This window comes from Octodon degus, unplaced genomic scaffold (assembly GCF_000260255.1).
Source record: "Octodon degus isolate 3935 unplaced genomic scaffold, OctDeg1.0 scaffold00195, whole genome shotgun sequence".
Taxonomy (NCBI): Eukaryota; Metazoa; Chordata; class Mammalia; order Rodentia; family Octodontidae; genus Octodon; species Octodon degus.
In genome coordinates, this window is record NW_004524771.1 from 1,291,856 (window position 1) to 1,309,596 (window position 17,741).

At 43.8% G+C, this 17,741-nt stretch overlaps 2 protein-coding genes across 5 annotated transcripts in view; one reads left to right on the plus strand and one right to left on the minus strand.

The window, feature by feature from the left end:
* Nucleotides 1-12,474, minus strand: part of Bfar (bifunctional apoptosis regulator) — a 22,765-nt gene extending 10,291 nt beyond the window's left edge. The window contains exons 1-3 of one of the 4 annotated variants that reach the window (XM_023704389.1): nt 12,271-12,474; nt 6,615-6,825; nt 849-1,183 (exon numbers count right to left, since the gene is read on the minus strand). In XM_023704389.1, the coding sequence (XP_023560157.1) occupies nt 849-1,111 (263 nt within the window). In that variant the 5' untranslated portion in view covers nt 1,112-1,183; nt 6,615-6,825; nt 12,271-12,474. Of the gene's footprint in view, nt 1-848; nt 1,184-5,010; nt 5,032-6,614; nt 6,826-12,270 lie in introns of those variants that run through there. The other 3 variants (XM_023704390.1, XM_023704388.1, XM_023704391.1) reach the window with 3 other exon arrangements.
* A 3,484-nt stretch (nt 12,475-15,958) lies between these two features.
* Nucleotides 15,959-17,741, plus strand: part of Parn (poly(A)-specific ribonuclease) — a 191,726-nt gene continuing 189,943 nt past the window's right edge. The window contains exons 1-3 of the mRNA XM_023704414.1: nt 15,959-16,121; nt 16,494-16,571; nt 17,459-17,538. Of these exons, the coding sequence (XP_023560182.1) occupies nt 16,103-16,121; nt 16,494-16,571; nt 17,459-17,538 (177 nt within the window). The 5' untranslated portion in view covers nt 15,959-16,102. The remainder of the gene's footprint in view (nt 16,122-16,493; nt 16,572-17,458; nt 17,539-17,741) is intronic.

A 17,741-nucleotide genomic window follows, 5' to 3' on the forward strand; every position in this document is an offset into this window, starting at 1 on the left:
AGAATAAGTGCTTCCCTGGCAAGCGTGAGGGCCTGAGTTCAATCCCCGGTTCTGACAAAAAAAAAAAAAAAAAGAAAAGAAAAGAAAAATAAGAAGAAACAAAGTTTATTGGTGAGAAAAGATTGATCTTCAAGTTATTCTGAAGGGCTCTTTCTATTTTCAAGTATATGAAATCAGAGAATCCTCCTTCCATTTAAGATCTGCCAGTTGGGAAAAGCAAGGCTAACAGATAGGAATGAAGTATAAATACTTTTCCTGTGAACAACAGAACATTGAGTTAATGGATTCATGGAAAGTTCTGGTACTCCACTGATATCAAGAAGGCTGGACACACTGCTAGAGTCAGGAAAAAGAGAAGGCTATGAGTCTCGAAGGCCTCGTAGGATATTAGGAGTGCATGAAAGCACCTGTCAGAAAGGTCGTAACCACTGGCTAGCCATGAAAAACATCATTAATGGATTAACTGATAGAATTTATTGCCACATTATGAAAATCCACACTAGTTATAATTGTATAGTTTCACCACTCTATTAAACTTTACAGTACTTCTCAGTAAATACAAATCAATATCAAGTATTATGTGACATAGACTTACAAGTTATACTCTGATGATCAGAACTTAAAATTCCACTCCTTCCTCTGGAATAACTGATCGACAAATTATGGTTACCTGTGGCAAGGGAGTCTGGTTTTTTAGGCCCTAAACTTCTCAACTCGTATTCTAGCAGGTCCAGAATGACTACTCAAAAGGCCAGCCCCAAGCCTGGTACCTTTACAAACCTGCTACCCCATTAAGAGAAACCATACCTTCCAAGCTGTCTGGGCTTCGGATCTGACCCCCACCTTACCTGAGGAGAATGTTGACTTTGGGGAAGCCTTCCCATTTTTCTCTGCATTCTGGACACTCCGTTTTCTTCGATGACACCCACCACAAAGCAAGGCAGTGCCGGCAGAAGCTGTGCCCACAGTTCAGGGTGGTGGGGTTAACCAGAATGTCATAACAGCAGTGGCACGAGAATTCACTGACAGAAATCTGAGGGCAAGTGTTTTCAAGAGGGTCATCTTTTTTTGGATCCACAATGTTTGGGTCATTTTTTTGAGGATCCTCCATCTCAGCAAATTTTGGGATCCACAGACATGGAAAATTTCAGATTGAGGAAACTGCTACAAAGCATCATGGAATCTAGGAGGGAAAGCAATAAAACCAGGATAAATTGTTGGAGATTAATACAACTATATAAAAACTCTAAGCCTTATTTTTATTACAGTGCTGAGGCTCAATGGTGACAGGCCAACACTCATTACTGAGCTATTCTCCTAGGCCAAAGCTAATCTTTACTTTATTTTCACGTACTTTTGCTTTTTTTAGCACTAAGGATTAAATCCAGGGCCCTGCACACAGTAAACAAGCACTCTATCCCTGAGCTATAGCCTCAGCCCTAAAGCTCTAATTTTTAAGTGTAATACAACAGATTCCTAAGAATCTACATTCCATAAATTAAACACTGAATTCCTTTTGGGTCCATCTAGAACACCTTTCAAAATAAGATGAAACAAAAGGTGGCTGTGGCAAGGCAACATGTAATCTCAGCACTCTGGGAGGCTGAGGCAAGAGAATCAAAAGTTCAGGCAGGTCCAGCCTGAGCAATTTAGTGAGACCTCGTCTTACAATTTAAAAGACACAACTCATTGTGAAGGTTCATGGTTCAATCCCCAGTACAGCACCCCCCAAAATTAAAAAAAAATCATGAAGCCAAGTACAGTATATTGGCTAGTTTAATGGATTTGAGTGTGAGAAAAGAATTCTACATCCTTTTCTTTCAAAGTGTAATATAATGTAGTTTCTCTGGCTTCAATATTCTTAATTAAATTTCCTAAGTCCCTTGCAGGTATGATTTTTAAAAAACCAACCTTTCTGCCCAACATAATACACAATAACAGATCATTAGTATTTCATAAACATTTGGTTTCAGGGGCTTTAACTGGAACAATTCCAAGAAACTGTAAGGTTCCTTCCTTTACAGTGCAAATGAGAAGCTGGAGAGGTAAGGAAAATTCTTATTGCTTGGCGTAGGGGTACTGCTGAAGAATGCAAGAACTGGAGGAGGAGGAGGAAAAAGACCGGGAGGAGGCTGTGGCAGCAGACAGACAAAAAATTATCAGGCTAGGCTGGGGGTGTAGTTTGTAAGGGCAGTACGGTGTTGTTTTTGTGGTAACAGGCCCTGATTGGGGAAGGCTTGGCATGAGAGAAAACAAAAAAGAAAGTTGAGGTTAAGCAGGGGAAAAAGACAGAAGTCAGTCTTGGAGCAGCGCATCTTTGGTTTAGGATCCCCACGCCATGCTGGCTCACAACCACAATGATCCAGAGGGCTGTTGTGCAGATGCAGACCCATCAGAAATGAGCACAGCTTTGTTTTCTAGAGCCAAGCCAACCCACCCCCATGACTCAGTACAATCCCTTTCCCCAAATTAACGCAAGCATGCATATATGGTACCTCCTTTGGTAATTTGGATCTACATAAATATGCTAATGTCACCTTTTAAAAAACCAAACCAAAACAAAAAACAGGCCTCATTATGTAGCCCACATTGGCCTTGAACTTGTGGAGATCCTCTTGCCTCAGGCTCGGAAGTGCTAGGATCACATGTCCAGCTAAGACACTGATATTTAATGAGCATCTCCTACAAGGTGGGTACTGGGCCAGGTCCTTGAGCAAAGTCTGTCCTGTCTGGATTCAGTGTCCAAAGAAAGAGAGACCGTGGGCACAACTGAGAGTGAGGGCTGCGTAAGATTGGGCTTGACTTGGCCAGAATATTTTCCCTGAAAACAGCTAAATGACACAGCTAAGATTCAGTCTGACTCAAGGTCTCACCTGGCAAACTAGTGAGAGGTAAGCAGATAGATGTGAGCATGGGTAGGTAGGTAAGTAGGTAGACAGAATTATGGGCAAGTAAGAAATTAGGTATTGCTTTATTTTAGAAAATGAAAATGTAAGGGCTAGAGGTGCAGATCAGTGTAGAGGACCTGACTAGCAGGTGTATGGCCCTGGGTTTCATCCCTAGTACCACACACACACACACACACACACACACACACACACACACAAAATCAGTGGAATAAATGCTTGCCTGGTGAGTGCAATGTCCTGAATTTGATCCCTGATACCACCAAAAAAAAAAAAAAAAAAAAAAGAAAGAAAGAAAGGGATAAATTTTGAAGATGTTAAGAAAATCATCTATGGGCTTTAGAGACTTGAGAGAATGATCAAAAATGCTGGTTAGGGACAGAGAGATAGCTCAGAGGACTAAGCACCGGCAAGTGCAGGAACCAGGTTCAATCCCCAACACCACATGCTGCTCTGGCCCTGCCCCTGGTCGTGCTGAGTTGGCCCCTGAGACGGGACACGGTGGTGCACACCTGTGATCCCAGTGCTGGGGAAGCTATAAACAGGAGGATCACTACCAGTCTGAGCTGCATAGTGAGACCCTGTACCAAATGCGTTAATTAAAATTATACACATATAGATACATACACACACACATATATACATACTGGTTAGGGCTTAGAAACAGAAGAAAAACTGTACTTCTGATAGCTACTGGGTCTAAGTAATCAGTGTCAGTCTTACAAATATGATTTGAATGTGAGAAAATCGGAGTTTAAAGTAATGACAAGGCTCCCAAGCAGAAATGTTGGGTGAATAGCTGGAGACACCAAACTGCACTGCTAGGAATAGGAATGAGGCCACATGCATGCATTTCAGCCAACAGAAACGATGTCACTAAGCTCCTCACAAATTAGACTTTTAAACTAGACTTTTAAGCACACTCTGCTTGTCTAATAACTTCATACAACTATCTTTCCAGATGAATTTTTTTTAGTAATTGTATGAATCTATTTGGAAAAACTAAGGTATTTATTACATTACTCATTCAAGATATGCTTAAAGCAGGATATTTTTTAATTATCACATATTTACTTTTTATTTTTTCATCAGTGCATGTTTACAGTACATATATTTCCATTTCCTGTGTAGAGGTGGAACATGTACATACCTTACTTTTTTACTGCCTTTCCTTCCTTGCCCATCTTGATCTCCTTCCCATTTGAGAAAGTTCTACCTCCCTACTTCCTATTATATCTCTTCTATTTTATTCTTTATTTATAATGATTCTCTCATATAATGCAAATCACACACTAGCATGAAAGTGTTTACTTTATAATTTATTATGCAAGGCCGACGTGGCCACTCACTGTTTTATAACTGCCTTTAACAAATTAAAAACTGTGTGGACTTTGATTACCGTATAGGTGTTAAGTTTCATTTTCCCCTAAATTCAAAAACAGAAAGCTAACACTGAAAAGAAAACACACCCTTTGCCAAATTCAGTTCACCTTTTCTGTTCTCTCTCTTGTGTACTGGGGTTATTTACACTAAAGAAAGCAGTACTTTCAGAAGAGCAAAATGTCTCTCAATGATAGAATCTAGTTCAGGCGTCGGTATTCTGACCAGGGTGAACACACCCTGCTGCCCTGGCAATGCTTAAAGGCCTCCCTGAGGAGAAGGCCACCGTCCTCAGGTCCGATGACATTTACAGTTGTTCTGCGCAAATATGGCTAGCTTGGCAGCAGGCTGAAGCCGTGAAGCAGCTCACTGGCTGTCCCTTGAGTTCCACACACGGAAGCATGTGTTAAAAAGCCTCTCTCCGTTACCTTATCTCTAGACTTCCCTTTTTCTCAGCAGTCTTGGAGGACACTAGGACAGGAAGCTGAACAACACTAGGAGAACACTAGGGAGACATAGGCAAGATTAGGAGAATCACTCTATTCCCACTCCTGCAGCCCCTTCACATGACACACTTCTGTCTATGAAACAGTACTGCTAATTACCTAGTGCAAAACTAATGGGAAGAATATGACTTTAGGAAAGTTGAGAAAACAACAAATAGAAACAAGTTTAAAATCACAGATTGAGGGGCCAGGGAGATAGCTCAGTAGAATACGCTTGCCTGGCAAGTACAAGGGCCTGAGTTCAATCCATGGTACCACAAAAAAATATAAAATTTAAAATTAAAAAAAATATATATCACAGGTTGAGCACTGTAGGATTGCAGAGTGTAGCAAAACCTCAGGTGTTCCCACAGGGACTGGATCACTCGGAAGAGCTGGGTTTCTGACTGAAAGGTTGTGTCTGCAGTGAAGCCGGGAGAGGTCTTTAGGTATGAACTCCAGCTCCCCATGTGCACGCAAGCTGTAAGCTGTGTGTTCCCTGGAGGGAGCTGTCACTAGGCTTTCAGTTGGGATCATGACCCTAATGAGGTTAAGAACTACTGAGTACCCATTGGGACAAAAGATTCCTTCCATACTAAATTCTTTTGCATGAAGTAATTAGAATGGACCCAGTCACCCGCAGTGTGGGCACTGTGTAGTATTCATCTTTCATGTCCTGGACAGCATCACCATCAGCAGCCACCACTCAGCTGCGATAACATCTGGCCTGAAGGCAGGCTTTCCTTCACAGGGTGTTTTGTTTTGTTTCCTGTGAGATGAAGTCTCCCCATGCTGCCCAGGATGCTCTTGAACTCCTGAGCTCAATGATCCTCTGCTGCTTCCCAGGTGGTTGAGACTACAGATGTATGCTGGTGAGCTCGGCTCCTCTCCCCTCACCTTTGTTGATCCCACCGAGCCACAGCCCCAGTTTTATTTTTGAGACAGGATCTTGATGTGTAGTCCAAGCTGGCCTAGACTCACCATGTAGTCCATGCTGACCTTGAACTCACAGTGATCTTCCTGCCTTAGTGTCCCAAGTTTTGGATTACAGGCATGTACCACCATGCCCAGCTTTTTATATCTGGAGCCATGGTCTTGAGAAATTGCCCAGAGTGGGCTGCAACTTGTTATCCTCCTGCCTCAGCCTCCCAAAGTGTTGTGCACTAATCTGCCAGATTTACTTTTTTTTTTAATTGAATTTGGTCCCAACATTTTAAAAAATCTGATTTCACACAAAAATCTAGTTTTCTGATTTCCCTTGAGAAAACAATCAGAAAACAGGTCACACTAAGGTCCTGTCCTACATGTTGAGAAATCAGAGTCAAGTCAGCAGTAGCTGTCCCTTCAGCCAGGGCCACCATTGTGATTCACTCCTCTCACCTGCTCCACAGTTCTGTCAATTGCCTGGCTGAGTTTTCATGCCCTGTCGACACTGATACCTTTAGAGTCCACCAAGCTAGCCTTACACTTGCCAATTTCCCAAGGTCTGCCAGTTTATAAGTTTTCCTGTTTTGATCCACTTTGATGCTTAGGTTGCTGGGAAAGCTGGTGCCTGTATGAGGTCTCCGGCTCCATTAACTGCTCCTCTTGTTTTGGAGTGGGAGCCCAGAGAACCTTGCTCTGCAGACTGCGTCTACAAAAGGCTCCAGGCAATGTGATTCGCATCACAGAGGGGCCAGTAATAGGCCAGCAGCACAGTGCCTGCCTGAGTTTGATTCCCAGAACTTCTCCCCCAAATAAAATACTCAGTACAGCTTCTGATGACTTAGGCACCTCCAATATGTCTATCCACATGGCCTCTTCAAGTCTTCCCAAAGACATACCCAACTGACAGTACAGTTACCTGAAAATCATGAAAGGAAACAGGGACAGTCTCTGAGTGATGCTATCTATGGAAGTAAAGAAGGTGGATATGGCCTCCTTTGGAATGAAAATTGTTTGTCTGGCTTAGTAGAGAGCTTATCCATAGCTTAATCTGCAGGGCAGCCATCAGGAGGGGAGAGCACTGCAGTGACCTGTTTGCTTCTTTAGTCACCCGTATAAGAAAGTCATTCCTGTTGAGAAAAATCAATGCAATAATTTCCACTGATCTTACTGAAAGAGAATGCATTGATTTTGAGTTTTAAGATTTTTTTATATCTTAGCATAAAAGTCTCATTGTATTATGATTATTAACTCTTTAGAAACCATAATTTTGTTGTTGTTGACTTTTTTTTTAAATTTTTATTTTATTATTTTGTGTGTGGCCAGTTCAGCCCACCAGGGGGCGGGGCTGGCTGGCATGTGGTGTTGGGGGATTGAACCGTGGTCCCTGTGCTTTGCTTAGCTTAGCTTGTTCTAAGTAGGTGCTTTAGACCACTGGGCCATCTCACCAGCCCTGTTGTTGACTTTTTGAGGTAGGGTTTTACTATGCAGGTCAGGTTGGCCTTGAACTCCCTTTGTGGTTAGGCTGGCCTCAAACTCACATTGCTCCTCCTGCCTCAGCCTCCTAAGTACTAGGATTATAGGCATGCATCATCATACCCAGCTAGAAATTATAATCTTCAAACTGCTTGCTCCAGCAACATATTATAGTTCTGGTCTTAATTAAACATACATTTGTTGTAACTATAATACATTCCTATTATTTTAGGAATAATCCTTTTAAGGGCTTATTGGGTTCAGCTTGAACAATATGATCTCCATCATTTCTTTGCAAGGATGTTCAGTACAAAAATTAAAAAAAAAAAAAGACTGGGACTTGGGATGTGGTTGAATAGAAGAGTACATGCTCAGATGGCCAGAGCTTTGGGTTCAATACCCAGCACCATAGGAGAAAAAAAAGAGGAAGAAAAATATTTTGGCTTCTTTGGGCCTCTAATCAGGCTATTTCCTTTCATTATACATATCTGACAACAGGAACAACAATTGCTAATATTTATTGAGTGCTTATCGTTTGAAAGTGCCAATAAACCTATGATATACGTTAATAATCATTTCTACTTTTCAGACAACAGAAGCCTAATTGGTAAAGGGCAGAGGCAGGTTTTAAATAATAATCTAAAGCCTGACTTCATAAAGATATCATTAACCCAATGAAGAAATTATTAACATTCATTAGTTGAAACACTGATATACTCTCTTATTATCCAGGCCCTGTAAGAGAGCTGCTACTGCACAGTTGGAAAAAAACAATCTAGGACCAGACAACACTGTTTTGGAATACGAACTCCAGCTAGTAGCTATCAGGGTGAGCACATTGATCTATGCAAACATTCACAGCAAAAACAGGCTAAGGGATGTGCGGGGAGCTACGATTTCTGGCCCATCAGGCTTATTCATAGGGATACTACTATAAACACTTCCCACGTTATTAAATGTCCAAGCATGTCCATTCATTTCCAGTGACTGAAACAAAAGCAAATGTGCCCAAATGTAAGTGAAACAAGTCAAAAACGGCAGTGAGAAAAGAGTATTAGTGTACTTCCTGCTGGCAATAAAATTGGCAGTCTTTTGGGCATTTTTGCCTTTTTGAGACGATCTTGCTATGGTGCTCAGGCTGGCCTTGAACTCACTTTTGTAACCTAGGCTGGTCTAGAACTCGAAATGATCCTCTTGCTTCAGCCTCCAGAGTGCTGGGATTACAGGCATGCATCACCACGCCCGGCCCAAAATTGGCTCTTATAGTAACACAAGAGAAGCAGTCTATAAGACCTTTTATTTTTCCTATTCCAGAATTTTTTTTTTTTTTGCGGGGGGGACAGGGTCAGAAATTACTAGGACAAAGGTAGCTAGCTCCTTTGGATATTGACTTGGTGCCCATACTTTGAAGCCCAGTGATTTATTCCCTTGCATGACATTGGGCAAGATGAGGGCAAACTAAGGAGGGTAACCAGGTTCTCTCTGTGCCTGTCCTCTTGCATGTATTATGTGGCAGATATTCAAGGACCTATCCTGTATGAAACTCTATAAATGAGCAACAAATCAGAAAACTGTACTACAAAGGCTACCAAGTAACCAATAGCTTAACCAACAGCTTTAACATAGTCCATTTTCGGCATGGGGGAATAAGTACCTACTATGCCCAAGGCCCTGGATTTCAACATTTCAACCCCAGGATAACAAAAAAAAAAAAAAACAGTTATGATTCAGTATTACTTAGTAACCATTTCAGGTTCGAGTCACTCTTACACTTTTTACATACTTTTGGTTCAGCCACATCTTTGACCTTCTAGTCAAAACCTGAGTTTGTTGTGACCAGGAACCAAGCCACTGAATTCCATCTTCATTCCTGAGGGTGACTGGCACGAAGCAGGGCTTTAGACTTCCAGATAAAAATCAACTCAACATTTGACTCCTTCTCACAATAGCTTTTAAAACATCTTTGTCAGAATTACCTGGTGACCCTGAATCAGCATGTCCAAGAGCAAGGCTGAGAAATGCAGTTGCCTCTTGGTATCCATGAGAGATTGGTTCCAGGACACCCCACAAATATCAAAATCTGGGGACATCTGAGCCCTATATTTAAAATGACATAGTATTTTCATGTACCTCTGCATATCCTCCTATGTCCCTTAAATAATTTCTAGATTACTTAAAATACTTACTACAATGTAAGTGCCAGGTAAACAGTTGCTATTCAAGTTTTGCTTTTTGGAACTTTCTGGAATTCTATTTTCCTCCAAAGTTTTGGTCTGGGCCAGCCAGCCAGCTCAGCGTATTAAACTGCTTGCTTAGGCAGAGTGCAGCAGCTGGGGTTCAATCCCAAGCGCTCCCTGCCAGCCCTACCCCTGGGGCGCACTGACAGAGATTGAGACCGGATATAGTGGCATGTGCCTGTATTCCTAGCACTTAGGAGTCAGAAAACAGGAGAATGAATCACTATGAGTCTTATCTACGTACTGAGACCCTATAGACCCTGTACTAAACACATTTTAAAAAAAAAAAAAAGAAAGAAAAAAAACACTTTAGGTCCATGGGCCTGCCAGATAGCTCAGCAGACTAAAGCTACTACTTAGGTAGACACAGGGACTGGGGTTTGATCTCTGGCTTGCTGTGCTGGCCCTGCCCCGGGGCACAATGAGAGGTGAATGAGACTATATATGGTAGACTATGCCTATAATCCCAGCACTTGTGAGGCTGAAAACAGAAGGATCACTATGAGTTCGATCTGTGTAATGAGAGACCCTATACTAAATACATTAAAAAATAAAACAAAATAAAGAATTAAAAAACTTCTGGTCCATGGTTGTCTGAATTGGCACATATGGAATCTCAGGATATGGAGGGGTTACTTTTTTTTTTTTTTTTTTTTTTTGAGACAGGTTCTCACTATATAGCACAAACTACCCTCAAACTCATGATACCCTTTCTTAACCTCCCAGGTGCTGTAATTACAGGGATGCATCGCCACACCTAGCTGACTATATGTTTTAAACAAACCCTTCAGGACATTATTATGTGCAGGGAAGTCTGGAATTTGAGAGCTGCTATTTACACGTATATGAGCTGTTACACACACATATATATCTCAGACATGGTACAAACAAAAGGAAGTTTAAGTAGCACTTCATATTCTCTTCTTATCAGTCCTTCTTGTCTTTAGTGCCTAAATTATCCTTTCAAAACAAAATTCCCCTCAATGTTCCCCCCTTTGCTCAAAAACATTCTCTACTATAACAATCCACATAACTTTCATTTTAGTGCTGGGAACTGAATCTAGGGCTTTCTGTACGCTAAGCACATACTTCACTACTGAGCTATACCCTCATTCTCAATCAAAATAATTTTTTAAATTATTGCACAAACTCTAGAGCCAGAAGGAGTTGAAAATCCCAGTGCAACTGTTAGCTGTATGGCTTGAGGCAAGTCACCTTTTCTGTCTCAGTTGCCTCATCTGTACAATAAGAACATTAATAGTTACCAGCCTAATAAGGATTAAAATAATTACTCTATGTGTAGTACTCAGAATTGTGCCTCTTACACATTAAGAACCATAAAATCATTAGCTAATACCATTACCATGATTTTCCTCTATTGTTTTCTGTTCATATACTACAGTGGTCCCACTTACTAATTTCTGCACTTTGAGCATTTTTCCATATTTGCATTGTTGCCCCCCATCTGTAACACAACTCCATACCATCTCTGAATAAAGGTATCCACTGACAAGACTTCTATCATGTCTTTAAATACTAACTCCCCCAACCAAATTTAATCTTTTCTGCCTCTGTGCATTAGTGTAACGTTTATTTGTGTATGTTCTCTCATCTCCTGGACCATAGTTTCCTGGTACAGTTGAGACAGTATAGTCTAGAAGTGAGACTAATCTGGATTCCAAACCAGGTCACCATTCATTCTCTTTAGTCCTCATATTTCCCATTAGTAGCCCAGGATAAGAACATCAACTTCAAAGTCTTAACCTAGAGGGTTAGAAGACAAATTATCCACAAACACTTAGTATGGTTGATTGTTTTAATTATACAATTTCCTGCTATGTACTTCCTGCTACGTGGAATTTCCTGCTATGTCATGCTATGTAGTTAGTGCTGGTGTAAACACTAGTGGGAAAACATCAACGCTGAGGGGAAACACAAATTTCAATCAGTTGACGGAAATATCCAGAGATAAACACATATCAGGATACAGCCAGGCTATTTACAATACAGCAATGACAAGAACAAAATCCTATTGGTACGTGCAGCCTGCACCGGCTCTGGGGTGTGCCCGAAGATGAGAGCAAAACTCCTCGTATTGGCCTCTCTGGGCGTGACGTTAGGGTCACCCAAAGAACCGACGAATGGGCTTTGGCGGGGAGGACCCAACGGCGACAGCTGAGGGCATGACAGCCTCCGGGATATCACTTTCTTTTCTACAAGGGGGGGTTCCTGCCCCACCAAAGATTCCCAGTTAGACATGACCTAAGCCATTCCCACAGTTTTCAGTGCAACAAAACTCCTTTTTGCACACGTCGAGTTCTGAGCAATGAGGCTGGCATTCTAGCACAGCCTCGGTGACTGTGGAGTTTCATCTTCCCTTTCTGTGCTTCCGTTATTACCCCATTTTTAACGAAAGAAACAATCACTCTGCCTCCAACAGACCGTGATCAAAACCTGGTACCTACCAGAGCCCCGATGAATTCTAGTGGGGCTGTCACAGGCTGTGGCCAGCGCTCCTGGCGGGCAGGAGTCCCTCTGTCCCCTCAAAGGTCGGTAAAAGCGACGCTTCTCCACCCTAACTCCAGGAGCCCCGGGAGCCAGCGGCTCCAGCCCTGAGGACGAGGGGCCGGCCGTGTAGACCGGCAGTGGTCAGGAAGGGATGGAGAAGTCGCCAAGCTGGGGTCTGCATCCAGCCGCCAGGGCGAAGCTGCCCAGAAGCCCGGCCCGTGCGAGGAAAAACCCGCGTGCCCCCTCCAACTCCGCCGGAGCGGCTCAGCCGAGCGAACCCCTGCCATCTTCCACACCATGCCCCGAAACCAAGCTGCCCCCTAGCCAGCAATGCCCCAACGCGCCAGAGCTCACCATTCTTTCCATCCCGGCCATAGCCCCCCGCACGAGCCCCCGCGGAAGAAGAAGGCGAGGCGACGACTTCACTTCCGGAGGTAACCTAGGAGGCGGCGCGGCGCTCGCCCCCAGCCCGCGACCATAGAGGAAAGGCCGCGCTCACGCCCCAAAGCCCTCCGCTCTGCGACCTCCGCGCTGCCTAGAGCGGCCACTCCCGCCGGAGGACGAGGGCGCATGCGCACCACCGCGGGCCCCGCCCTTGCCTCCTCGCCGAGGAGCCCGGCGCTCCGGAGTCGCCGCCTGCGGCGAAGGCGGGTGACTGTTGGAGCCTCCTCCTTCGAGGCGGCTGTTTCTGTATCCAGAGGAAACAGCCTTGCCCAGGAATTAAAAGATTACAAGGTCGCACTGTGTACTCGACAGTTTTTCTTCGTACATTTTATGCAGGAAATCACAGGACAGTGGCTAAAGTTGAATTTTACAGTATCGAAAAGATTTGAAATCAGAAGGACCTTATCACCACGGCCTTTCCCCTCTTTCCCTCTGTGTTTAGGTCTGTGGAGAACTCAGGTTGATTACGTGTTTTAAATCCTCTCCTGGGGCGTAGTGGCGCGCGCCTGTAATCCCAGCACTTGGGAGGCTGAAAACAGAATCACTACGAGTCCGAGCTAATAATGAGACCCAGAAGACCCTGTAGATCCTTCCCTAAAATACAAAAAAAAAAAAAATCCTCTCGATTGTCCAATTGCTAATTTGAGATGACTTTTCTTCACCTATCAAACTGGTAAAGATTGGTAATCTGCTACCGAAACTGGTGTGAGCTCATTTTCTGGAAGATAATATGGCAATAGGTATGCAGTAAACAGTTGATGTTAGTTTAGGGGAGGTGACACACTTCTCTAATCCCAGCTCTTGAGAGGCTGAGGCTGGAGGGTCACCGTGAGAAAGAGGGGCTACGTAGCAAAGACCCTGTCTCAAAACACTGCTAGTGTTGGTTTTATTTGGGGTACTGGGCTCTGCAATGTGTTTGTTGTTGTTGTTGTTGTTGTTGTTGTTGTTGTTTTGTGGAACTGGGGATTGAACTCAGGTCCTTGCACTTGCCAGGGAACCCCTTATTCCACTGAGCCATCTCCCCGGCCCTGCTTATTTGGGGTACTGGGAACTGAACCCACCGCGTTGGCGCTAAGCAACATCCCCAACCTCTTTTAAATTTCTTTTTTTCCCCACTTATGTATTTGTTACAGGGTCTTACTACACAGCTCAGACTCATAGTGATCCTCCTGTTTTCAGCCTCCCCAGGGCTGGGATTACAGGCGTGCACCACCATGCCCGGACTCTGTTGCCAGCTCAGCGCACCCCAGAAACTTAATTAAAAGATGAAATTTTAAATTTTGATAGAGGGTTGCAGTCATTAAATGGGCCAGTCTGGGCTTGAGGTTGCTATCATCCTGCCTGAGCTAGGTGCCAACATGCATAGCCCATCTGTGCCAACATGCCTGGCAGTAAAATTTTTTTTTCTTTTGTAGACTCAACATAACATGGAATTTCTTATTTTAACCATCTTTCTGGATTTTACAGTTTAGTGACATCAAGTACATTCACAGTCAGCCAACTATCAGTACTAGTCATCTTCCTAAACTGAAACTCTGCTTCCATTAACACTTACATGGGTTTACAGTACGCTTCACATAACTTAACACCAATGATCCTCAAAACAACCCCTGGAAGCTGAAGTTTAAGAAGACTGAATACATTCCTGAGGTAACCTTTGAAAACAGTTCTTATAACCAACTTCTTAATTGGCTTTTGTGAAAGACCAAGCTGAATTCATCCACATAGTACATTTTATTGAATATCTACTGCTTCTCAGCTCAATGTTAGACTTTTCTGATGAAAAACATTCATCTCAAACCAATGTACAACTCCATTTGGATAAGATCTCCTTGGTAGAGAACTCTTTCCCTCCTCTCTCCTCTGTGACACCACAGTATTCCCAAGAATGAGTTTTGTAGATATGGGTCCTTACTTAAGTGATAATGCAATTTAAAACTGAAGCACAAATATGCAGGGGGAAAAAATCTTCAACTGAAAGGTAAGATAAAGAAAGGACACTGGCTAGGGTAGTACCTAGAGGGGGCTCGGTCCAATGAGGAGGTGCAGGCTGGCCCACCCACAAAAGCAGGAGACCAATTTTAAAGGATTAGCTGAGGTGGGTCAGGGTTTCCTTTCCACTTCTGGTTCCTTAGCTCAGGTTGAACCCTTCTGACTAGTGGGGCAAGTCTACTCGTGAGCTTCTGCTGGAGTCTAAAATGACTATACGTTTAGGGCAGTGAAGATTCTGGGTACAGCTGGGTATCTCTATAAATCTCTCCTTCTAGTGCCATCAGAAGAGTAATCAGATGGGCTAAGTAAATTTAACACTATAAAAATTTGGATAGACACTCCCTAAATCAGTGGTCCCCAACTTTTTTGGAGCAAGGGACCCGTTTCATATAAGACAATTGTTCTATGGATGATACTATTCCATGATTCAAAAGCATGTGCAACCTGGATCACTAATGTGTAGTTCACAGGAGGGTTCTTGCTCCTATGAGAATGTAATGCCCTAGCTCAGTAGTGGCGAACGTAATGCACATATGTCACAGTGGGCATGCAGAGGCATCTCTGTCAGCACAAGAACCACGTCACCTGAGCCACAGTTTGACAAGTTATCAGTATGCTGCAAAGATCACATTAATTGTGCAAAGCAATGCAAATTTTTACCTTTCAATTAAAAAAGCTGTTTGTATCACTGAAAGCTCTGTTGTGTTTTTATTGTATGAGTTTTTTAAAAAACTAAAACGTCAGTATTCAGGTTTAACTGCAGTGTTAGCGCTTTGTGGTAAGTGGTCTTGGGGTTAGTTTAGGCACTAGGTGTCTAAAATCATCACTCTCCTAGCTGATCTGACAGGAGGTGGGGCTCAGGTGGCAATAGGAGGGATGGGGTTTGATTGTAACTACAGATGCAGCCCTGTGGCCCAGGTAGACTAGCAGGCCAAGGCCCAGGTAGACTGGGAGTTGGTGAACTTAATCCTAAGTGACTAACATGCCTGCCTGTATTCTGCTGAGGGTTTGATCCAGGGTTTTATAAAATCAAGGTTAAGTTTTATTGAGTTACCTAGTGGGCATTTGTAGTCTACGCGAAGAGTTACAATTTTAGCAAAAAATACTTTTAAGACCCCTGTTTAAGAGAAAAGACAAATACTTTTGGTGAATAAGAGGTGAAGGGCCCAGGAGTTTGTCCTTTATTCTTAAGCTGGTCTGTGCATCATGATTATATCATATATCCCTTTGCTTTCTCTGATCACCTAAGTAACCCTCCAACCCAAATATTCTCTATTATAGCACCTTGTTCTTTTTCTTCATACAATTACCAGATGGTAAAACTGGTCCCAGTCTTTATTCTGCCTATCCCAAATTTAAGCGCTAGTGGGGCTGGGACTATGCTTTCCTTTTCATCAGGGTATCGCTACCTCTATTAGAGTGGCACACGCTGTACAAGTAGTCCGTTAAATAGTTGATCAACTAGACGTCAAGACTGGGTACGCTTCCAAGCGAAGGCCTCCCCGCATCAGGTCTAGGAAGGGGTGAGAGAGTTCAGCCTTGGCCCCGCCCCTGACGTTGACGCAGGCGCTGACGCAGGCGCAGCGGGCGCGCGCTGTTTCCGGAAGTCGCCCCGGCGGTGTGTTCTGTTGCAGCCCGCCTGTGCCTTTGCCTCAGCCCCTTCCGAGGCCAACGCGGTAGCTGCGGGACACTACGAGTAGAACGGCTGAGGCGAGCCTAGGCGGGGCCGGGGTTCCGGCCACTCTGGAGAATGGAGATAATTAGGAACAGTGCGTGTCTGCGGCGCACCCCCCCGCATCCCCACGACCACACTCATCCAGCCTGCTAGGCCCGGACCGCGGCAGCGAGTTTGGTGGGGCTCGGGGCCAAGTCAGCCCCTGTGCGCTGCACACCCCTTCAGCCGTGCCCTGCCCGGGCCCTTGCTCTCTTCCAGCCACCGGGCCCTGTTCCTTCCGGCGTAGCCACCTGACCTGGCCCGTGCACCCTCGGGACTTGACCCTCTTAAGACCTTGCACACCCTTGCGAGGTGTCTCCCTTAGCCAGCGACCGCAGGCGGTCTTTGGCCCTCCTTCCCTCTCACCTTAGGAGCCCATGGGAAGGAAGCCAGGTCTCGGTTTCTGACCTTCTCGGTTTCTCCGCAGATTTTAAGAGTAACCTTCATAAAGTGTACCAGGCCATAGAGGAGGCCGACTTCTTCGCCATCGATGGGGAGTTTTCAGGTATCCCTCCGGTGCAAGCTCCGGGCTAGCAGCTTGCAATGCATAGCTCAGTCTCCTTCAGCTACCTGCTCCCTCCCATCGCCTGATTCCCTAATTTTACGCCCCCTGGCTGCTTCTTGCTTGCTCTCTGTGGCCTTCTGTTGCAGACGTCTCAGCATTTCCTCTTAAACGGTTTAAAAAAGCATGAAAGACATGCACTGGTTTTGTCAGGCAGTGAGGTTGGGGACAGATTATTGTTTTGGTGCTGCTTAAAACAATTTACTTGTACATGGTAGAAAGCTGGAGGGTTAGGGTCAGAATTGGAGTGTGTGTGTGAGTGACAAATTTACGTAACATAAAATTTATATTCCCAAATGATATGTACACTCTTTCTCCAGCCGCTGCCAAGCACTGTTTGTCTCCATGAATTTGTCTATTTGCCTGTACTATATTTAGATCCCATAATTGGAATCACATAGTATTTGACCTTTTGTGACTGGCCAGGGGCCGGATTTTGCATGTTAAATGAATATGTTCATTTACACAGTATGAGAAGTTACCTACCTCAACAGATGTATTTGGTGTAATCCTTCCTCCCTGCAGTTTCTAGGGCAGTAACCGTGAACCTTTTAGAGCTTTGAGTGATTACAAAAAGCCACTGCACCATCCTGTAGGTTCTCCCCCATTTTCCTAGGAAATATCAAATCTCAGGCCTGGCCTGGGCATTGTGGATGGTGGCAGGCCCTCTACCGCTGAACTACAACTCAAGCCTCAAATTTATGCTAATTTTCAAGAAGTGAGGCAAGAAGCGCTTTTATTTAGTCTTCATAAGAATTTGAAATTTTAGTAGTGTTGAGAGATTGACATGACACTAGCATTAAGTTAAAAATTTGTATCTTAAAATCTAGGAATCAGTGATGGACCTTCAGTCAGTGCCCTGACAAATGGTTTTGACACTCCAGAAGAGAGGTATCAGAAGCTTAAGAAGGTAAGTGAATGTGCTTGAAAGCTTCTATTCCTCCATGTGGATCCTCCTTTTGTTGAATTATAGAGAAATAATTAAATTTGCACATTAATGAAGTGTAGCAATTCCCAACTCCAGACACAAAATGATCTTTTAATTATGTTCAAAATAACAGCAAAAATAATTGTTTGCTGGAAAAACATTTTGGAAACTATTTTTTCTTTTTT